Source organism: Nicotiana tabacum, chromosome 10 (genome assembly GCF_000715075.1).
Source record: "Nicotiana tabacum cultivar K326 chromosome 10, ASM71507v2, whole genome shotgun sequence".
In the NCBI taxonomy this organism is placed as follows: Eukaryota; Viridiplantae; Streptophyta; class Magnoliopsida; order Solanales; family Solanaceae; genus Nicotiana; species Nicotiana tabacum.
Genome location: NC_134089.1, coordinates 165518719 through 165543290, shown reverse-complemented (window position 1 = coordinate 165543290; position 24572 = coordinate 165518719). Strand labels below are relative to the sequence as shown.

Below are 24572 nucleotides of genomic sequence, written 5' to 3'. Positions count from 1 at the left end.
ACTCAGGAAGGGACTACTCAACTCACGCGACTAATATGAACTTTCCTCAGAAAATGGGAAACAAAACACACAAAAACAGGTATAGGGAACAGTACTCAACATCACACTGTTGCGGCATGCAACCTGATCCAAACAACATACCCATGACGGCGTGCCACCCGATCCACGCATAAAATTTACATAAGGAGATACACATCGAGCTAAATTGCTCATTTCAACAAAATATCGAATATCGGTCACAAGCACGCTAAGTGCATAATACCATCCCTGGGGAGACATATAGCGCCATAAGCTAACAAACTCAAGCACAACTGAGGTGTGATAGATGTTTTGAAACTAAAGAGTCATCCTGCTCACATAACACCATCGCTATGCGGAACCTCGACACATGAGAAAATTATCGAGCCGTTCACAACTCACATGACACAATATAGCATTACATGAAATAGCCGACGACGAAATAACATCCAACGTCCGAATACTCCTCCATAAGGAGTGCTATGCTGAAATGAACACATCCGGCCTTATATAAAGCCCATATTCATACTTAAATCCATTCACAGACCTCAAGCCGATTCTGATCGTACCGAACTAGGTTCATAATCTTTCCTGGGTCCATAATAACCCCCCTTTTCCCATAACACACAAGAATAACCATCATAACCGGAGTAATCCCCCACAGTTCACAACCCAATAATTCGAGTGCCTTCCAAGCATCAATTCTCAAGTTAACGATATCACCACAATCTTCATACTTGGTTTAATTCTTCAATCAATCAAGTGACTACATGCCACTCATATACAACCTTCCCGTGGGGCATGCTCCCATGACCTTCCGTAATAGATAACAGGTCTGTACATCCATACCACCAACCGCACTAACGCTGAAAAGCGATCAAGAATCCTTAACTAGGATGCAAAGCCTTTTTCACAAAACACCAATCTCAGGTGACGTTGAAAACAATGCCAGCTTTCTCTAAACATTCAAATCCCTTTCCTGCTCATCCGAGCTCGTGACATCCTTGTCATCACCGAACCGCGACCCTGATCCTCACTTTCAAATTCCATACCACTCGCCACACCTAACATGCCAATATGCGATAGTACAAGATTTTCATCATAACTCTGGAACCACTAATAGACTAATACTTCATCATAAAACTTTTCACTTAACTCACTTCAGGAGAACCATAGCAACACACAAGTGAATTCTCATAACCATAGAATATGCAAATCTTCAAGTAGTGGTCCAAGCCACCATAACCCTTCCGGGATTCGCTCACACATAATAGGCCATAACACTTAAATACTCCCATCTAAAATCAATTACGGTGGTCGTCAAGCCTCACACGTACCGTCACAAATTACATGCATAACTCAATCACGCAAGAGGAACTGATCACTGTCACCAATATGTCAATTCAACCATGGCTAACCAATCCCACATTCTTCTAATTTATCATTAATCACCTCAGAAATAATAATAACTCCATTTGACACATAATGAACTCAATCTGCACTCCTCCCGAGGGGCCTTGTATCACGAGACCATGTTGTCTCAAATCCCACAAACCATCTCATACCCTCCTTATGTGCATATTTGCATCTTCATCTGGTATACCCGTTCTAAAAATCCCTTTACGAATTCGAAATCATTCTCTTTCATTCCTCTAAAAGCTATACTACAAACCAAAGATATCATAGAATATTCCAAGCCTCTTTTCATAATCTGCTACAAAAGCTCGATTCTTAACCATACTTATGGGCTCGAAATCATTAGGCACCACACTTTAACTTTCGAGTCTACTAGGACCGTTGTTGAGAGCCACCCACTCTAACTTGGTCCCGAATATAATCAACTCCATGAATCTTCTAGCACATGAACACCCTGTCGACGAAGCACTCCACCAAATCACTTTCCTTGTAACTCACGTCTACACCAAGCATAAATCCTGAGTCTTACCAAAGCCTGAACATGAGCCAATAAGGCCAACCATAGCACACCTTTATCAAATCCTCTACTCAAATTACCACTTATATTTCTTTTCCTTAGGCGAAATGTACCATCAATGTGCTAACAACCACAAATCTCACAAATAGATGACCATGCAATCCAACCGCAGGCGGTGGGACTCTCCCACTTAGTTTGAGGCCACTATTTCCCAACTCTGGAACCCACCAAGGTTCTTTATCTCTTATTGACATGACCTTGCGCAATTAAACCGCCAAATTCTCGAAATCCTTCCGTTAGCATTTCATGAATACTCAAAATCCCTAGAAACATTAACATATTCGACCTCTTACTGGATAGTCAGTAGGATTTTTCGCAGAAGCTTCGCCAACCACGCGACCGCTGATTTGCTTACAGGAGATAACCCCTTGTAGAAATTACATGTTGTCATCTCCCAACAACGTTGCAATGCACCATTACTACGAAATCAACAACCCATCCTGAGCCCATGCTCATTCACTAGCTGAACGAATCCGTTCATTCCTCGTGGACATCCACTAAAATACACGACAATATCTCTCCATTTCAAGGTTACATTGTTCCCTTCTTCATATCAAGCAGCTCCTTTCTATCATATCAAACCTCCCGCCATATGCTAGCCAATATTTTAATTTACGCTCGTAGACCCAATCACCATCCACTAAAATTCCCAAACCACTCTAACTTTTCCTCAAGGTGTATAGTTATCCTACCACTAAACCCATATGCTACTCTGCCACTCTCCCACTTTGGGCAAACTCACTTCTTTAAGAAACTATTCGACTTCCGCTTCTTACACCCAGCCTTCTAGAAGTTTAACCACCGCATGACACTCCGTATGTGTCCTTCCCCATACTTCGCTGCCCAGTTGATACCTTAAGTCAAATATATCTCTGACAACCATTCCTCCAATACTATTTCACAATATCCTGCCCTAAAGGCGAATTGTAGAAGACTATGACACCGACGAACTTAACACATCCAATCGAGGACGACGATACCTCGTCGCAGATGAAAATTCTACCACACTTGAAAACACCTAGTCTTGTTACTCCATCAACCTAAACCTGGTCATTCATAGTCCGATTGACCTTCCTTCGCCGAAAATACAACACCAAATATCTGAATCATGCACTGAGAAAACCTCCTTCTAGGTCATTCACTGCCCCAACACATAGGCAAGTATCCTATCATCATGTCAATACCGTGTGATAACCAATCATGAACAATCATAGCAATCCGCACATAGCCTCAAGCTCTCAGAAGTGCAGCTACCGAGCTAAAATGATAGAATATCCTTCCGCATGGTGACGACCATAGCCCAACCAACCATGCCAGTAAAACATCTCGAATCACATTTGTAGTACTATTACAATTCTTCAATTCCCATTTTATAATAAGCGATTCGTGTCGCATAAGATTGATGATTTACCCATAGTGGTCGATATTATATGATGGGATGCCCTCAGAGGCTTGATGATGTTATGTACATACAGACCTATGCATTACATGACATTTATGTGCCTGACATTATAAATGTTTCATGATTTACAGATCTATCCAAACTTATAGGTTGAGTCATTTACTCCATGTTTCTTCCATGTCCTTTATATACTGATTTACATGCCTTACATACTCGGTACATTATTCGTACTGACGTCCTTTTGTTGGGGACGCAACATTCACGCCTGCAGGTATAGATAATCAGTTTGACGAGACCTCATAGTAGACGAGATTGGCATTCAGCAAAGGATCAGTAAGACTCCACCTCATTCGGAGTGCAACCGAGTCTATGAATGATCGTGTAAGAATTTTGCTACATACTTATGGGTAGGCCGGTACCCTGTCCGATTTTATGTCAAATAATCTTAGAGGCTTTATAGACAAAGGTTCATTTTATACAGTTTATCAGAGGCCTTGCCGGCCCATATGTATTCATGTTTTAAGAATAATAGTTTATTGATACAGTGTTGCCCACTTATAGTTATGCATTATGAGTTGTGGCCATGTTGGCCCATGATAGTTACAAAAGTAATGAGTTCAGCTAACTAGACCTATGTATGTTCTAGTTTTGGTCGAACCATCATGAGTTACAGAGTGATTCGCTCGGGCCAACACAACACCGGGTGTCAACCACGCCTCCCAAGGTTTGGGGCATGACAATAAGAGAATTCGCAAAGAACTTTCTAGTTCTTTAATATTTACCCATGTGAATTCTCTTTTATTTTTACACATCATACTTAAATTAATATGGCTACACCAATTATGCCAACTGAATAAATTATCAATATTGATAAACTTCAAGATTACACCATGACGTGTGCAATTATCAATAAGCTGCAAGTTTACTATGATATGAGTTTTTATATCAATAAACTTCTACTTTATTATGGTAGTATCTTATTTGTATAGTACAAACTAGAAAATAAAGCGGGTAATTTTTCTCATATATATTACCCCGGTACAAATTGTTGTAGTATTAGAAGATATTAAATCTTTCCTTTATTTATAGTTTCAATAAAGCCATCCGCTTTCGTGAATACTTTAGAAACTCAATAAGTTTCTTTGAGATTTATTATGACACAATACCTTATTGATAATCAATATTAATTTTTCAAAATAGTATAATTGGCTCTTCTAGAGCTCTCAATTAATTTTGTACTACCACATATTCATCAACATCCATGTGGTGAATATCTCTCTCTTTTTGTCTTTTCTTCTTCTTGAGCCGAGTGTCTTTCAGAAATAGTCTCTCTACCTCATCGGGATAGAGGTAAGATCTGCATACACACTACCCTCCCCAAACCCTACTTGTGGGACCATACTGGGTTGTTGTTGTTGTTGTTGTGGTCGTGGTCAAAATTATATGCAAAATCTTTTTCTTGCATTACTGTTATCCTTTAATAATCACAATGCTAAAATATTTTGGCATACAATAAGTACGCGACCAATGATCATTCATGCCATAATAATGACATTATTTTCTTATTTCCTCTCAAACTTCCTTCTAGAGGTGAGTGTGGTATATTTACTACCACTAACATGTTTATATTATTTCAAGAATGAATATGTATTCATAAATCACATGTTGTCATATGCGCATCATGAATGGACCATAATCATCTATATATGTTTTACAAAATCTCATGTCAAACCGATGACAAACAATACTTCCACATAGTGGAGGATTATTTTGGGAATCTTTACTGTTCTCATTACCACAATGATGACGATTATAATTTTATCTATTGTCATGTCTACATCCATTGATATCTTCACGGTAATAATTTTATCTTCTTTCAGAAATATTACATAATGCTACCACATTCTCTTAAGGGAATGAGAATGAAATAAATTCAATGGGACGATTTTTCACTTCTTGTGTTTACAATCATACATGAACTTGATCATGGCAAGACATAGAAATTTTACCACTTTGAACGGTCATAATTTCTTACAAACTCTATTAGAGTTATAATCAAAATTTATTGTCTTGCTTGTATTTAAAATCAGATTATAGAATTTCAAGAATTTTAAAAGAGAAAAATAAGGTAAAATACTTACCTTAAATCTAGAATTTATTCCTGAGGGAAGTTCGTGGAACAATTGACCATCATTATACTCAATATTATGTATAAGTTGAGCACCATGCACGTATCCCAAAGCCTCTACTCAATTGGTTGGAGTCTCGCGCTGAATAGTATTGTAGAGAAAAGTAGGAAGAGAGAATTCTTATTGATTTGGAATTATTCATAATGGAATAGAACCCCTCTATTTATAGGAGAAAAGTGACTTAGCCACAAAGTAACAAACCCTAAAATCTCTCTAAATATAGAGATTCATCTTAAATGCAATTTTATTTATAACAGTTTTTACTTATTTCTTGTACCATCATTTTCACGCGATTAGTCAATAATATAATCAACTATGGTGCAAGTAGAACATGGGCAGCAGTTATTTGGTGAGAATACCTTATCTAAATTCAATATGAAAATGCAAATAATACTTTTGTACAAATAACTCTAGGATCATTCAATGATTTGCTTCTCCAATTGAACTAAATAACAACTAATGATGACTTCTAGTGTAGAAGAATATTGCACTTAACTATATTTTGCTTCTGCAATAAAGATTCAGCTAAGCCTAGCTATGTCTCAAATTATCGGTCCTTTAAGCAGGTGATTTGCACAAATAGGACATTTCGCTGCCATTCTTAATTTTTTGACCCCATTTGCCCGAGGGGCAATACTTCAAGTTTAACAATTATTGCCCCTCGCTTGTCCCAGAGATAAGACTTTTGGCTTTTAACCTTAAAAGTTTGATCATGAGGCAAACGGAGGTCAAAAAATCAAAACCGTCTATTTTCAAGGTCATTTGGTGTAATGTCCTGCCTTCAAGCGGCTATTTGTGCACTTCTCTTCTTGAAATGGGCTAATTATGCAATCATCTTATATAAGCCCAATCAAGTTATTTCTCACTGAGCCCAAAGTTTGAAAAAACCATTGAAGGTCGTGATATTTCCCATGAAAGAGGAAAGATCTTCTTCATTGGTTACCAACTATCAACTACCCAACGGCCGAAGCCGAAAAAGGAAAAAACTAAAATAAAATAAAATAAGTGGCGGATTTTTCGAAGCTGCAAATATCAAAATTACAGTTGCGGAGTTCGTTGTGGAGATCAAAAAATTCACTCATTTCGCCATCATCACTTGTACACACTCTAAACTGGGTTGATTGATGTCCAATTGATGCAATTTCTCCAAATCTGATTCAAAATTTGGAGGTAAACTGTAACTCTTAACTAATTTCTTAAGACGCCCTTTTATTTTTCTGTTGCTATAATCCTGAAAATGGACATATCGTTGCCACTGGATCAGCTAAGGAGCAGCTGTAAGTATGTTGCTTTCTTGAAAAACCCACAAGTTTTAAAGGAAAGATTTCATCTTTATGGGCATTGCTCTTTATTCAGTAAGAAAAGGTACAAAAATGCGTTTTTAAAGATCAAAGGCTCACTTTCTGAACATAGGTTTATAAAGCCAAGACCAATGTTAAAACCTTCAAAAAGGGAGGAAAATTTGATTGAAGAAAAAGTGACCCAAATTGAGGATTCTTCAAGTTCAGGGATTAGTGCACAAATAGAGAAGTTAGTTTTTCATAAAAGGTATCACGAGGCGCTTGATTTTTTCGAGCTGTTAGAATGTGAAGGTGGTTGTCAGTTAGGTAGTAGCACTTATGATGCTTTGATTACTGCTTGTATTGGGTTAAGGTCAATCAGAGGTGTTAAAAGAGTGCATAATCATATGGTTAGTTCAGGATTGGTATTAGACCAGTATTTATGGAATAGGGTGTTGTCTATGCATGTGAAATGTAAGATGATGCTAGATGCACGTATGGTATTCAATGAAATGCCCGAGAGGAACTCGATTTCTTGGAATACGATGGTTGGTGGGCTAGTGGATTTAGGGGATTATGTAGAGGCATTTAGGTTGTTTTTCGTGATGCTGGAGGAGGAGGAGGAGTTCTCTGGTTCCGATTCTCGGATATATGCCACGATGATTAGAGCATCTTCTGGTTTAGAGGTTATTTCTTTGGGACAGCAGTTGCATTGTTGTGCTTTGAAAATGGGGGAAGACGATAATGTTTTCATGTCTTGTGCTTTAATTGATATGTACAGCAAGTGCGGTAGCATAGAGGATGCACAGTTTGTTTTTGATCAGATGCCGGTGAAGACTACAGTAGGGTGGAATACGATTATTGCTGGTTATGCTCTCCATGGCTATAGTGAGGAGGCTTTACGTATGTACTATGAGATGCGAGATGCTGATGTCAAAATGGATCACTTCACATTTTCAATCATAATCAGAGTTTGCACTAGATTAGCTTCACTAGAGCATGCTAAACAAGCTCATGCTGGGCTAGTTCGACATGGATTTGGATTTGATATAGTTGCCAACACAGCACTAGTTGATTTCTATATCAAATGGGGAAGGATAGAAGATGCTCGGAATGTTTTTGAGAGGATGCCCAAAAAGAATGTTATTTCCTGGAATGCTTTAATAGGTGGATATGGTAATCATGGCCAAGGGATTGAGGCTGTTGAGCTATTTGAGCGAATGGTTTGCGAAGGAATGATGCCCAATCATGTTACTTTTCTGGCTGTTTTATCTGCATGTCGTTTTTCTGGTTTATCAGATCGTGGGTGGGAAATATTTGAATCAATGAGTAGAGATTACAGTGTGAAGCCTCGAGCAATGCACTATGCATGTATGATTGAATTGTTGGGTAGAGAAGGACTTTTAGATGAAGCTTTTGCATTAATCAAAGATGCTCCTTTTAGGCCTACTATTAATATGTGGGCGGCGTTACTGACAGCTTGTAGAGTCCACAAGAATTTTGAGCTTGGAAAATTTGCAGCTGAGAAACTGTACGGTATGGAACCAGAAAAACTTAGCAATTATGTGATGCTTTTAAATATCTACAACAGTTCCGGCAAGCAAGAAGAAGCTGCTGCAGTTGTTCAAACATTGAAGAGAAAAGGTCTGAGGATAAAGCCGGCATGTACATGGATAGAAATAAAGAAGCAGCCACATGTTTTCCTGTCCGGAGATAACTGCCATGAGCAGACGAAGGAGATATATCAAAAATTGGATGAGCTTATGCTGGAGATTTCCAAGCATGGCTATGTTACAGAGGGAAAAACCTTACTACCCGATGTAGATGAACGGGAACAAAAATTGCCACATTATCACAGTGAAAAATTGGCAATATCTTTTGGGCTCATAAGCACATCCAGTTCAACCTCACTGCAACTTGTTCAAAGCCATAGGATTTGCAGCGATTGTCACAATGCGATTAAGTTGATAGCCATGATTACTAAGCGAGAAATTGTTGTTAGGGATGGCAGCAGATTTCATAGATTCAAGAACAGCACTTGTTCTTGTGGTGACTACTGGTGATTCAATTCTAACCTATATGTGAACCATACCTTTGTATGTAATTCATTTATTTTTACTGATTCTTCTTTGTTGTTATGAGAATAATCATATGGATATACCTTGCTGTTGGCATCGGAGATCATTACAAATTTTGTCATATGATCTTTCCTGATGACTTTCTTATTCTACCCATGATAACCAAATTAGTTCCACCACCAAGCCAAGAAACTGTGTGCATGTATGTAATCTCTGCATCATTATCAGTGTGATGCAAGTTTCCTTTTCTCCCGGAGAAAATTATTGGTCGGTGTACCCACTACCCTTCCCAGACTCGACGTGCGGGATTATACTGGGTTTTTTGTTGTTGTTGTTGTTGTTATTGTTGTTGTCCAAATTCAATCTTCCTACCTTCACCAGGTAGGGGTAAAGTCTGCGTACACAGTACACTCCCCAAACTCCACTTGCGGAACTATACTTGAGTTTGTTATTGTTGTCTACATTCAAACTTCAAAGTTTCATCTGAATTAGTGTTTTTCTCTTTTTCAATTTCCTTTTGGTGCTAGGGATTTAAAAATGTTTATGGTGCAATGTCCATACAGTTATTTTAATGTGAACAAGGACTTAGTTTTGGTGCCTTAAAGAACACATTATGAGTTTTGACTAGTTAATGTTATTAAATATGCTACTTGTAAAAAAAAAAAGAGAGCAAATATTGCATTTCTTATCTTTTATCCCCTCGGAAGTAGTAGTATTTATCCTTTGGTAGAAGATTACTCTGATTAATAGCCCATTTGACCAAGCTGCAAAAATCAGCTTATTTTGAGAAGTGTTTTTTCTTAAAAGTATTTTTTTCAAAAGTACTTTGGGTGAGAAGCAGTTTGTGTTTGGCTAATTAGTTTGAAAAGCACTTCAGACTTCAGAGCAACAATTAGTGTTTGGCCAAGCTTTAAAAAATTGCTTCTAAGTGTATTTTTCTCAAAATGCTTCTCAAAAAAGTGCTTTTGGAGAGAAGCTACTTTTTTCTGTTTCTCCAAAACTGCTTCTGCTTCTCCTCAAAAACACTTTTTTTTTCCTTCCAAAAGCTTGGCCAAACACCTCAATTTTTGGCCAAAACTGTTTTTGGCAAAAAAAAAAATACTTTTGACCAAAAAGAAATTTGGCCAATAAGGCTAGTTAGTTTTAGATGGCATTCCAACCTACCTGATGTCAATTATTCCCATTCCAATTAATTTTTTCTCCTCAGTTATTAAAGGAAAGCGAGATTCTTATGAAGATAGACTGGACCATTAGCTCTCTGTTAGTGCTGATTTATTTCATTTATTTCGCTGAATTTCATTTTCACCTAATGCAGTTTATGTTGGTCCGAAGCGTTTTTATTATCGTTAGACTTCTGCTACTACATACTTGTATTTGCTAGTGGGTAATTTCAATATTATTAAAAATAGAGGTCACTATATCCTAGAGTTAAAATAGCACGGGCTAGCCAATTTTCGAATTGGTCATTCAAAAATAGCCAACTTTAGTCAAGTCATTGAAAAGTAGCCACTATTTTGCTGCAACAGAAACTGGTCCAGCATAGAAGTTCGGTGCACTTATGCATGAACTTCCAGCAATTATACCGGACCGATATACTTTGTTGATTCTAGTATAATATACTGGAGTTCCAATATACTTTGCTGAATTTCCAGTATATTATGCTGGAGTATTTTTCAAATTTTGAACAGTGTTTTCGTTCAGACTTATCTTTACATAAAAAGTGGCTAAATTTCGATAACTTTTGAAACTGTAGCTATTTTTGAATTACCACTTGTAAATCCGGCTATTTTTGAATTTCTCTCGGATTTAGACCATATGACAAGCCCACCTTAGCATAGAAGACTCAACTTTATATTAAGAGAGACTGAAATCATCATACATCCCCAGCAGCATTAGACATTTCATCCAAGTAAAACTGCAAATACACATTGTCATTGTCACACCTCCTTTTTGCGCGCCCGCCCCGAAGGGTTAAATGCGCGGGTGGAGTTTGTCCAATTTAAGTGACAATATTCGAAATGGGATTATTTATTTAATTCAGAGTCGCCACTTGGGAAAGGTTTGGCTTTTGGTGTCCCAAGTCACCGGTTTATCTTGAATCCCAAATCGAGGAAATTTTCGACTTTTCCGAATGAAGTCTGCGAACCAGAAATTCTAAGTAAGGAATTCTGTTGACCCGAGGGAAGATGTTAGGCACCCTCGAATCCCGTGGTTCTAGCACGGTCGCTTAAATTGTCATAATGGCTAAATATCTTATTTAAATACATGTTATGACTTATGTGCTTTTATCAAGTTTAAACCGCTTTTATCATTATCATTTATAGAATTGCAACGTCGTGAAAATGCATCTCGAACCACGTCACAATCAATGCACCCGTAGTTGTTAACGCACTTCGACTCCGTTGAGATTTGGATTTGGGTCACATCAATGTGCACCCGAATTTAAGAATATGATTTAATTAAGCCGCGCCTAAAGAGTCTAACGCGTTATTATTTTTGAGAAAGCCATGAGATTCACTAAACGGCCTAGCCCGAATTCTAAATATTATGATTAGTTGTTGAGGGCCCCGCAATTTGCATTTTTTATTTGGCGAGGCTCGTCTCATTATTTTAGAAGGGTATCCTACAGTGACTACATTTCTATTATTTTATTTCCAAAGATAGAAGAAAGAAAAATGTATGCTAATTGAAGTATATACTTTGGCCTAAACCAGACTCCTATCAATTTCTGATTAATTACTTATAAAGTGAAAAGATGTCATGCCTTACGAAAATGCTTTGGTCGAACAAAGAGATTACATATGAGATTGATGAAATGCAATACTTAAATCCGAACAACATCCTTAAGTCGAATTCAAACCAAATTGCTTAAACAGGATTAAGGGAGTTTCTTATTAAAAGATATAGCTGATGATGTTCAAAACTAGTCCTATAAACTGCCTAAAAGAATCGAAACTGGATGATTCAAAACTGTATTATATTTGGCTAAATTTAACAGCCATTTGCCCCTACCTATTCAAGCATGCTAAAAAAAATGAATTTAAGTTTAACAATTGTATAAATAGTATCACATTCCATGGATTGTATTTACATCCTGTATGCTACTAAACGAATCAAATATTGCAGTTTCAGATTAACATAAACTTTACTTAAGTACAGACTTACTAATGTATTCTCTATTAGCTATAAACTGAAATTTACACAACTTAACAACATTTATGAAAAGGCAGTCAGTAAATAACAGGCGATTGTAACTCCTTCAAATCTTTCTATTCATGCTTTTCAATGTTACAGTCAGCTACACCAATGTGAGACTTGAGATGTGTACCTGGAAATACTAAAAAATGCGAAGGAGAAGAAGAAGAAGATGGGGGAATCAGCAGCAGCAAGAAATAGAATTAACAGTAGCAGCAGGACAGGATAGCAGCAGCAACAGGAAACAGAAGAGTAGTAGCCACAACTCACAACAACAATTGGAGTGAGATCAACACCCCAACTAGACCAAACTCTCGAGTAGAACAAACAACAACCAAGCAGACTCAGTTGGGAGAAATCAGTGTTGCACAAAACAGGTCCAGATTTAGTGAAATCAAAACAAAAGGAAAGGAAATAACTTCTAGTTTTGTCTGTCTGAGTTATCAGACAAAAAATTCTTTTCCAGTTTTCTGTTTCCAAATTTGAACTCTCAGATGTTCCCTCTCAGTGTCTCTCCCTATCTCTGTATGCTCTGTATGTGTATCTCTATCAGCTCTCTCTTCTATCCTCACAGTGTGTGTATTTCTTTCCTCTCAATCTTCAGGGTTCTCTAACCTCTAATTCTGTATCTCCCCCCTAATTCTGTATACTTCTCTATGTGTTTTTTTAACCTCTAATCCTCTCGGTCCTTTCTTCTATCAGATGTCTTCCCTTTTATAAGCCTTTCCCATTACCCCTTTTACAGCCTGATAGATTATCACCAATACCCCTCCCATGTGCCTTCCATTTTCAGTTCCACTTTAGCTAAGTAAATATTAAACCCCATCATTCCCTTGGCAGGCTTAACTTTTAAAAGGTTTAATACTTTTAAACTAAAGCAAAGTATGGGCAGTAGAATGTATCTGACAGCATATGCTGTCAAATTATTTAAAACTTAACAAAGACCTTTATGCAGGCCACAGGTTGTGCACAAAACACATGAGGTGCACCAATGCACATGCTGTGCACGAGTGCACATGCCCTCAGATTTTAAACCAAACATCCCTTTTACATCACTGATCCAAATCAACAGCTATAAGTAAACAAAACTGGTTCTTAATTGATTCAACAAATGCTTAGCAGAAGTAAGTCGATTTGTTATTGTTCGGACAGTTGAAACTAATTGACGACACATGTCGACTCGACTATATTAGCATTAACATACACAATCGTAGCAAAAAATCAGACATTTAAACAGTATCGATGCATGATTCGAATTATACTGACTAAGCAGAAATGTACTCGAGGAGTCAACTAGTCAGTCCAAAATTTGGAGCTCAATTATTCGCACAGCATATACACACGCATTATCAGAATAAAGGAGGGATTCAAACAAACACAGTGGTTCAGGCAAAGTGGACAAACAGAAGTTGGTAAAAATTCAAAGACAAACATGAACCGACTTTTAAAACAAATCACACGGACTAAAACAAGTAAAGGAAAGAAAGCAAACTCACCTTAAAACTCGAAAAATCAAAAGTTTGAACTCGGATTTGGACAGACTTTTCTTAAGGCTGAACGGACTTTAATCGAAGTGTTTCTCAGATGAGAAACACTTCGATTAAGGTCCATTAGACCTTAATTTCTTTGGCTCGAACGGGTATGAACCAGTGACGAGGAACCTTGTGGTTTCAAAACTCAGATCTGGGATTCGTGCTTCCCTGGTCAGATTCGGACCAAACCAAGTATGGTTTGGTCACGAGGGGGGTCTGGGGAATGTCTGGTATGAATTTAGGGCCGATCGGTGTAGATTAGGTTCCGACTCGAATCTTCAAATGAAGATTCGAGAAGGTGGGATAGGATTCGAGGTGTGTGGTTGATAGATTTGGGTTCAGGACGGCAAGGGGGCTCTATGGTGTTAAGGGCAAGGTCACTGGCGTCCGTGCCGCCGGCTTTCATGGTGAAGGATACAGGGGCGGCTAGGATTTGAAGGGGACGAGTTTGGTGAAGACGAAGGCAGGGGTGTTGGCTAGGGGGGGCAGGGTATGGTAAAGGGTTTATATAGTTAGTGGGTGGGCGGATCTCAACCGTTAGATCAATCTAGATCTACGATCTGGATCTGAGGGCTTAAGTGGAACGGTGTCGTTTTGAGGGTAAAGGGTTTGGGTTGGTCCGGGTGAAAACGGGTCGGGGCCATTAGTGGGTTAAGGGGAGGTGATCTTGGCCGTTGATAAATCTGAGATCAACGGCCCAGATCAGTTTGGACCAAAACGTCGTTGTTTGGACACCCTGGGTATCAGCTGGACTGGACCGGCAGGCCTGGTTTGGGCATTGTTTGTTTGGGCCAATTTTAATAAATTGGCCCAATCCGGAGGAAGAAGATTATTTCTTTTTCTTTTTTTTTTATTTTGAAAACAAAACTTAAGCAAAAAATCAAATTAAAAATTAAATACACACTCAATACAATTATTTGCACACATACTAAAATATTTCAGAATAGGTAAAATCAAACCAATCAAAATCACGGACGAAGATGCCTATTTATGATTTTCTACTTGATGACCGGATTACGGTTCGAATTATGCACGACCCACACATTTTTTGTATTTTGTTTTAAATAGCTAAATAAATAAAAATGGACAAAAGTTACAAGTAAATCAACAAAGTGCTGCACAGAAATCCAAAAATTGTACAGCAGGACCAATTGTTATTCTTTTGGAGCGACTGTCGCGCAAAACAAAAATCACGTGCTCACAGCTGCCCCTCTTTGTTCGGAAACACGAAGAGTTTTCGTGCAAAGATAAAGTGAGCGTGTATGAGCGATTTTTGCCTATGGACCACTCCGTATGAAGCATGTTTTTGAAAGATCTGACCGAATCTTGCTTCAAAGATTTCCTACATATCCTGGGCTAAACAGGAATCAGGTCAATGTAGTTCGAGAAGTTTTGGTAGCTGGGACTACCATGGGATTGCAATGCTTGCTGCTACTGCTGTTGCTGTTGTCACTACTGCGTCACTGACCGCCTTATTACAACCAAACGAAAATTGGAAACTGAACTAACTAGTTATATGCATGTCAACTGCTAGTTACAAGATTCCTATCTATGATTCTTTTACGACTTGATCTTGGGTCTGATTCTGCTTGTAGACTCCGATCTGAATCTTGATGCTTGCGAGTTGCGGCGACTTGTTTAACCTCTGGGATACTGAGTGAGACGCGATTGGCAGGGTTCAGGACCTTAACCAAATGTTGGAGTCAATTTGCTTTCCATTTACTCCGATAGCTCGGGACATCTTCTCTCTTTTTCTTCTTTTTCTTCGTTGATTTCGAACTGGGACTCATCTCGTGGGGTCATTTCGATCCATGTGGGTCGAGGTTAGACCTGCGGGAGAAAACAAACGAACGAAATTTTCTGCCCCAGTTTCACTAGGAAAATTTCATTAATTATTCGCCAGGAAGTTCATAAAATTGATGAAAGAGGATATACATGCTCAGTTCAGGGTTGGAGCCCTAATACCGACTAGCTGGGGAAAGGTTCAGTTTAGGGTTTAAAACCCTAACGCCGAACGAAGGAAAAAGTTCAGTTTAGGGTTTAAAACCCTAATGCTGACTAAAGGAAAAATTCAGTTTAGGGTTTAAAACCCTAATGCTGACTAAAAGGAAAATTCAGTTTAGGGTTTAAAACCCTAATGCTGATTGCATGGAAAAGCTCAGTTTAGGGTTTAAAACCCTAATGTTGGCTGAAAGGAAAAAGTTCAGTTTAGGGTTTAAAACCCTAATGCTGACTAAAAGGAAAATTCAGTTTAGGGTTTAAAACCCTAATGCTGATTGCATGGAAAAGCTAAGTTTAGGGTTTAAAACCCTAATGCTGGCTGAAAGGAAAAGTTCAGTTTAGGGTTTAAAACCCTAATGCTGACTAAAAGGAAAATTCAGTTTAGGGTTTAAAACCCTAATGCTGATTGCATGGAAAAGCTCAGTTTAGGGTTTAAAACCCTAATGCTGGCTGAAAGGAAAAAGTTCAGTTTAGGGTTTAAAACCCTAATGCTGACTAAAAGGAAAATTCAGTTTAGGGTTTAAAACCCTAATGCTGATTGCATGAAAAAGCTCAGTTTAGGGTTTAAAACCCTAATGCTGATCGGCTGGGGATAAAGCTCGAGAATACTACACGATCTATTTTTTTGAGTTTTCTTGTTTTAATAGAAGATAAAAGGGAGTTTTGCGGGAACTTACCTTTTGAGTGAATTCCTTATTGCTAAAATGTTTCTTGTACCCGTGTACCTTCTTCTTTGGGCGACACCTGCTTCTTGCACGGTTGTCTTGGATTATACCTGTTTCAACTTTTCAGACAAAGAACAATTGTTAGTTCGGAAATGACGGTCGGTTCGGTGACCTTGATCGTTCCCAATTGCTTTGTTGCGTCTCTATTTCTGTTGCGAAGTCCCGCCATTGATTTGATTCGAATGGCGAAACCTTTAGACTGCTCAGGCTTGTATTTCCGGATTCTGTGATGACTTGCTTCGTAAGGCTCTTTTTTTTTGTCCCGTTTTGCTTGGAGGTTCTCAACGGGGATTTTATTGGAGGTATTTTGTGGGAATTTGTACAAAAAGGAAGCTCTGTGGGGGAATATTTACAAAGTGGATTCTTTGTGTGGATTTTGTTCAATGGGGAATGTTGGGGATTTATTTCAAAGCGGTCTTTCTAGGATTTGTTGGGGTAAGCTTGCTGGGGAATTTTTACAAAGGGACTCGCTGGGATGTGCTGGGGAGATTCCATTTTTTTTTTATATATTGGGGAGACTCTGTGGGAGATTGTACAAAAGGAGAGACTCTGTGGGGATTTGTACAGGGGGAGGCTCTCTGGGGATTTGTCTGAAGGCGGTCTTGCTGGGGAAGATTTCTCTCTTTCCTCTTTAAACACCATCAAACGTGACGATCCATCAGGCTTGGGCAATCGTACCAACGAAATGAGGCGCTTTCTTTCATGAGACGGGATTCCGTGCAAACAAACCTGCCACCTGCCCTTTCCGGTGTATCCTGAACTTGGGGTTAAAACACAAAAGGAATTTGAAGAGAGGCAAAGAAAGGAGAAAACAAATTTCAAGAAGGGAGTGTCCTTTTTGGGACGAGAAAGACTTATCTGAGGAAGATAACGCTGGCTTTAAATGACATGACATGCTCTTTGGACTGGACGCCTGATCTTTCATGAACTTGCGTTTCCCTGCACCAGAACGGATCTGTGATTCCAAACCGGCGGAAACTCTGCTGAGACTTCCTTGGGGTAGAGTCATTCTTTTTCGGCCAACAGCGCCCTTTGCGGGTTTTCGCTGGCTGACCTCTCTCATTTCTCTTCCTGTCATCGCTTGATAGCACTCTTTGCGAGTTTTTACTAAACAAGCTCTCTCATTTTGGCTCCTCTACTCCCGTCGCCTCGTGGTGCCCGAAGGTTTTCACCGACGAGACTCTCTCATTTTATCTCTTTCAATTCAGAGTGTGCTGGTCTCCATTTGCGACGCTTATTGGTTCCCCACCATATTAGGGTGAAAACCCTAATGCTGGCTGAAAGGAAAAAGTTCAGTTTAGGGTTTAAAACCCTAATGCTGACTAAAAGGAAAATTCAGTTTAGGGTTTAAAACCCTAATGCTGATTGCATGGAAAAGCTCAGTTTAGGGTTTAAAACCCTAATGCTGGCTGAAAGGAAAAAGTTCAGTTTAGGGTTTAAAACCCTAATGCTGACTAAAGGGAAAATTCAGTTTAGGGTTTAAAACCCTAATGCTGATTGCATGGAAAAGCTCAGTTTAGGGTTTAAAACTCTAATGCTGGCTGAAAGGAAAAAGTTCAGTTTAGGGTTTAAAACCCTAATGCTGACTAAAAGGAAAATTCAGTTTAGGGTTTAAAACCCTAATGTTGATTGCATGGAAAAGCTCAGTTTAGGGTTTAAAACCCTAATGCTGGCTGAAAGGAAAAAGTTCAGTTTAGGGTTTAAAACCCTAATGCTGACTAAAAGGAAAATTCAGTTTATGGTTTAAAACCCTAATGCTGATTGCATGGAAAAGCTAAGTTTAGGGTTTAAAACCCTAATGCTGGCTGAAAGGAAAAGTTCAGTTTAGGGTTTAAAACCCTAATGCTGACTAAAAGGAAAATTCAGTTTAGGGTTTAAAACCCTAATGCTGATTGCATGGAAAAGCTCAGTTTAGGGTTTAAAACCCTAATGCTGGCTGAAAGGAAAAAGTTCAGTTTAGGGTTTAAAACCCTAATGCTGACTAAAAGGAAAATTCAGTTTAGGGTTTAAAACCCTAATGCTGATTGCATGAAAAAGCTCAGTTTAGGGTTTAAAACCCTAATGCTGATCGGCTGGGGATAAAGCTCGAGAATACTACACGATCTATTTTTTTGAGTTTTCTTGTTTTAATAGAAGATAAAAGGGAGTTTTGCGGGAACTTACCTTTTGAGTGAATTCCTTATTGCTAAAATGTTTCTTGTACCCGTGTACCTTCTTCTTTGGGCGACACCTGCTTCTTGCACGGTTGTCTTGGATTATACCTGTTTCAACTTTTCAGACAAAGAACAATTGTTAGTTCGGAAATGACGGTCAGTTCGGTGACCTTGATCGTTCCCAATTGCTTTGTTGCGTCTCTATTTCTGTTGCGAAGTCCCGCCATTGATTTGATTCGAATGGCGAAACTTTTAGACTGCTCAGGCTTGTATTTCCTGATTCTGTGATGACTTGCTTCGTAAGGCTCTTTTTTTTTTTGTGTCCCGTTTTGCTTGGAGGTTCTCAACGGGGATTTTATTGGAGGTATTTTGTGGGAATTTGTACAAAAAGGAAGCTCTGTGGGGGAATATTTACAAAATGGATTCTTTGTGTGGATTTTGTTCAATGGGGAATGTTGGGGATTTATTTCAAAGCGATCTTTCTAGGATTTGTTGGGGTAAGCTTGTTGGGGAATTTTTACAAAGGGACTCGCTGGGATGTGCTGGGGAGATTCCATTTTTTTTATATATATTGGGGAGACTCTGTGGGAGATTGTACAAAAGGAGAGACTCTGTGGGGATTTGTACAGGGGGAGGCTCTCTGGGGATTTGTCCGAAGGCGGTCTTGCTGGGGAAGATTTCTCTCTTTCCTCTTTAAACACCATCAAACGTGACGATCCATCAGGCTTGGGCAATCGTACCAACGAAATGAGGCGCTTTCTTTCATGAGATGGGATTCCGTGCAAACAAACCTGCCACCTGCCCTTTTCGGTGTATCCTGAACTTGGGGTTAAAACACAAAAGGAATTTGAAGAGAGGCAAAGAAAGGAGAAAACAAATTTCAAGAAGGGAGTGTCCTTTTTGGGACGAGAAAGACTTATCTGAGGAAGATAACGCTGGCTTTAAATGACATGACATGCTCTTTGGACTGGACGCCTGATCTTTCATGAACTTGCGTTTCCCTGCACCAGAACGGATCTGTGATTCCAAACCGGCGGAAACTCTGCTGAGACTTCCTTGGGGTAGAGTCATTCTTTTTCGGCCAACAGCGCCCTTTGCGGGTTTTCGCTGGCTGACCTCTCTCATTTCTCTTCCTGTCATCGCTTGATAGCACTCTTTGCGAGTTTTTACTAAACAAGCTCTCTCATTTTGGCTCCTCTACTCCCGTCGCCTCGTGGTGCCCGAAGGTTTTCACCGACGAGACTCTCTCATTTTATCTCTCTCAATTCAGAGTGTGCTGGTCTCCATTTGCGACGCTTATTGGTTCCCCACCATATTTGGCAACTGATTTGAAAGCTTGTGCTTGGTAAAAAGAGGTAGACGATACTAACTTCTCAACTGCTCAACGTGCCCCGGTTTCAATTTCAGGGTGGATGGGATTTTATTGTTGGTGTGACTGAACCTCAGGGAGAGGCTACCTACGTATCCTTTCGGAATCAAGTCAAACGTAGTTCAGGCCTCAATCAATGTTTTTTTTTTTGTAGAGAGGATTGGGTAGTGTTTGGGAGTAGTGGGGGATAAAACCTTCGCCATTTTCAAATGTGTCGGGATCACGGGAGTATGATCTAGACGTAGTATCTCTTGACTGCATCTGCATTTACTGCTGTGTCGGGGTCATTTCCTTCGATATCACCTAAATACAATGCTCCTCTCGGCAATATCTTCCTTACGATGTATGGGCCTTTCCAATTTGGGGCAAACTTTCCTTTTGCTTCTTCATGATGCGGCAGAATATGCCTTAGTACCAGCTGACCTACTTCGAAATTCCGGGGTCGGACTTTCTTGTTGTAAGCACGGGCCATCCTTCGTTGGTATAACTGTCCGTGACAAACTGCGGCCATTCGCTTTTCATCAATGAACGTCAATTGCTCTAACCGAGTCTTGACCCACTCGCTGTCCTCGATTTCTGCTTCGACAATGATTCGAAGCGAAGGAATTTCTACCTCTGCCGGTATTACAGCCTCGGTCCCATAGACCAAAAGATAAGGAGTCGCTCCTACTGATGTGCGTACCGTAGTGCGATACCCCAATAATGCAAATGGTAACTGCTCATGCCACTGTCGGGAACTTTGGATGGTCTTCCTCAAAATCTTCTTGATGTTTTTATTTGCAGCTTCCACAGCACCATTGGCTTTCGGCCGATAAGGAGTGGAATTCCTATGCGTTATCTTGAATTGCTCGCATACATCTCCCATCAAGTGACTGTTCAAGTTTGCTGCGTTATCTGTAATGATAGTCGCAGGAATACCGAAGCGACAGATAAGATTTGAGTGTACAAAATCCACCACAGCTTTCTTAGTGACCGACTTGAGAGTGACAACTTCTACCCATTTTGTGAAGTAATCGATGGCTACCAGTATAAACCTGTGTCCATTCGAAGCCTTTGGTTCAATTGGTCCAATGACGTCCATGCCCCAAGCGACAAATGGCCAAGGGGCGGACATGGGATGCAGTTCCGTGGGAGGTGCATGAATCAAATCACCATGCACCTGACACTGATGACACTTCCGGACAAAGCTAAAGCAATCTTTTTCCATGGTCATCCAGTAATAACCTGCTCGAAGGATTTTCTTCGCTAAGACATACCCGTTCATGTGAGGTCCGCACACACCTGCGTGTACTTCGTGCATGATCTTTCTTGATTCCTCGATATCGACACATCTTAGGAGATTGAGGTCCGGGGTCCTCTTATATAACAATTCACCGCTTAGAAAGAAACCACTTGCATGTCGCCTAATGGTCCTCTTCTGATCTCCAGTAGCATGCTCGAGGTATTCTTGCGTCTTCAGGAATTTCCTGATGTCATGGTACCAAGGCTGCGTATTTGATCCCGCCTCAATTACACTGCAGTAACCGTGTCTTTCCTTGATTTGGATTTCCAAAGGATCGACGTGGGCGTTGCCCGGGTAGGGTAGCATTGAAGCCAAAGTAGCAAGTGCATCTGCCAGTTCATTGTGACACCTCGGAATGTACCTGAATTCTATTGATGTAAAGCGCTTGCTGAGGTCCTCCACATGTTGTCGGTATGGGATAAGTTTGACATCCCGAGTTTCCCATTCGCCTTGAGCTTGTCGGATGATCAGGTCAGAGTCTCCCATAATCAGTAAGTCTTCGACATCCTGATCGATTGCCATATGCATGCCCATAATGCAGGCTTCATACTCAGCTGTATTATTTGTGCAAAAGAAATGAAGTCTAGCTGTGGCGGGATAATGCTGACCGGAAGGCGAGATCAAAATTGCCCCAATCCCTACACCCTTGGCTTTCACGGCTACGTCAAAAAACATCTTCCAAACATGAGCTTCCTCCGAGATCACTTCTACGGTGTTTACTTCTTCATCTGGAAAGTAGGTATCCAATGGCTGGTATTTCTCATCGACCGGATTTTCGGCCAAATGGTCTGCTAATGCCTGGGCTTTCATTGCCGTGCGAGCGACATAAACTATGTCGAATTCCGTAAGCAAGATTTGCCATTTAGCCAGTCTCCCAGTAGGCATTGGTTTCTGGAATATATACTTCAAAGGATCCAACCTGCTTATGAGGAACGTAGTGTGGGCTTGGAGATAATGTCTCAGCTTTTGAGCAACCCATGTGAGAGCGCAACATGTCCTTTCTAGCAGAGTGTATTTGGCCTCGTAGCCGGTGAATTTCTTGCTCAAGTAGTAAATTGCTTGCTCTTTCTTTCCGCTTATGTCGTGTTGCCCGAGGACGCAGCCGAAAGAGTTCTCCAAGACTGTTAGATACAAGAAAAGTGGCCTTCCTGGTTCTGGAGGGACCAAGACCGGGGGATTCGAAAGGTATTCTTTGACTTTATCAAAGGCTTCTTGACACTCAGTTGTCCATTTAATCGCCGCATCTTTCCTTAACAGCTTGAATATGGGCTCACACGTGCTTGTCAGCTGGGCAATAAACCGACTGATGTAGTTCAACCTGCCCAAAAGACTCATCACGTCTTTCTTTGTTCTTGGGGGAGGCAGATCTCTGATGGATTTTATCTTAGTTGGATCTAGCTCGATACCTCTCCTGCTTACGATGAAGCCCAAAAGTTTGCCCGACGGAACTCCGAAAGCACATTTGGCTGGGTTTAGCTTCAAGTCATACTTCCTTAGCCTCTCGAAGAATTTCCTCAAGTCTTGGATGTGATTATCTTGCGTCCTGGACTTGACTATCACGTCATCCACGTACACCTCTATTTCCTGATGCATCATGTCATGGAAAATGGCAGTCATGGCCCTCATGTAAGTAGCCCCAGCATTCTTCAGGCCAAATGGCATGACCCGGTAACAGTAGGTGCCCCAAGGCATGGTGAAGGCAGTTTTCTCGGCGTCCTCTTCATCCATCAGTACCTGATGATACCCAGCATAACAATCTACAAAAGACTGTATCTCGTGTTTGGCGCAATTATCAACGAGGATGTGGATGTTGGGTAGCGGGAAATTATTTTTAGGACTTGCTCTGTTTAGATCTCTGTAATCTACACATACCCGAGTTTTCCCGTCCTTTTTTGGTACTGGAACCACATTCGCCAACCATGTTGTATATTGGACTACCCGGATCACTCCTGTTTTCAACTGCTTGGTGATCTCCTCTTTAATCTTGTCACTGACCTCAGTTTTGAACTTTCGTTGCTTTTGTTGAACTGGAGGACAATTAGGATGAATCGGCAATTTATGAACCACTAGATCAACACCTAGTCCCGGCATGTCATCATATGACCAAGCAAACACGTCTTTGAATTCAAAAAGAAGTTGAATTATCTCCTCTCGCGTCTTATTGTCCGTGTGAATGCTTATCTTGGTCTCCCGGACTTCTTCCGGGGTTCCTAAGTTTACCGGTTCAGTGTCATTCAGATTTGGCTTAGGTTTATTCTCGAAATATTCCAACTCTCGGTTTATCTCCCTAAAAGCCTCTTCCGCATCATATTCTGGTTCTGGGTTCATTAATTCGCAGTTAAATAACTCATTGTGATCTGGGCGTGAAGTCCGCAAGCATGTCATATTTAAAGCCGCATTATTAGGACTGAAAAAGGAAGATAAAAGGAAAACTAATAAAAATCAGAACAAAAGAAAGAATAGGAAAGCAATGATGATTTTTTTTTATATATTTTCTTTGGAAAGTTGGAAGACAACAATGTTTACAACTAGGAATTCAAAGCAACAATTGAAAAGAAGAAAACGTTCAAGTTATGTCCTGGGATAACTTGTGACACAGGAAAGGTGGCAGGACATGTCTACCCGGACTTCCGTCTAGTCGGGAATGGCGTGGCCTCCCAGTTTTGGAGTTGGGCGCTCGGCCCCATGTACAGCATCTCAGCAGTGCTCGTTCCTTCACCTGGTTGAACCATGTGGATCTCGTAGAGCATTTCCCTCATTGCCCCACATATCTCCTCGATTTCCTCAGCTGTGAAGACCTCATCATCTTCTTCAACGTACCTTGGCCTGATGAAAGTTGCATATAAATCCGGCAGTGGTTGAGGTAACTTCCAACCCTCATTTCTCCTTTTCTTTGCCCATTCTTCGTCTGCTGGAGTAGGTTTGAAGCCTAGTCTAAAAGGTTTCTTGATGACTGGCAAAGTAATAGGTTCTGTTATTCCCTGAAGGGTTCGTCCAAGTCCCTTCCCTGGCCTAAATCCGTGCCGGATCATCTCTTTGGCCACCATAACCGAGGCGTTAGACAAGAAAGGCTGGGGGCAGGGTATTCCCTCTTCGTGCTGCTCTGCCAGTACAACCTCGAAAGCTTGATAGACCGTATGTTCGCTTCCTTCTCTTGGTTCAAGGTACGGGATGGATGGGTCCCGATAAATGGCATGCTCATCTTCCCCATGGACCACGATCTCTCGGTCTTCGTACTCGAACTTCACCATCTGGTGAAGAGTGGAAGGCACGGCTCCTGCCGCATGGATCCAAGGTCTGCCAAGGAGGAAATTGTAGGATGTGTCCATGTCGATCACCTGGAAGGTTACTCGAA

General features: G+C 40.3%; 1 protein-coding gene across 1 annotated transcript; it reads left to right on the top strand.

The window, feature by feature from the left end:
• The first annotated feature begins 6418 nt into the window (after window positions 1-6418).
• On the top strand, window positions 6419-9146 carry LOC107780902 (pentatricopeptide repeat-containing protein At5g50390, chloroplastic-like). Its single transcript, XM_016601518.2, has one exon. The coding sequence runs from the start codon at window positions 6840-6842 to the stop codon at window positions 8943-8945; it is 2106 nt and encodes a 701-aa protein (XP_016457004.1). The 5' UTR covers window positions 6419-6839; the 3' UTR covers window positions 8946-9146.
• Window positions 9147-24572: the final 15426 nt, after the last annotated feature.

Coding starts and splice junctions, on each gene's coding strand:
- LOC107780902 (XM_016601518.2), top strand. CDS start 6,840: ATGGACATATCGTTGCCACTGGATCAGCTAAGGAGCAGCTGTAAGTAT.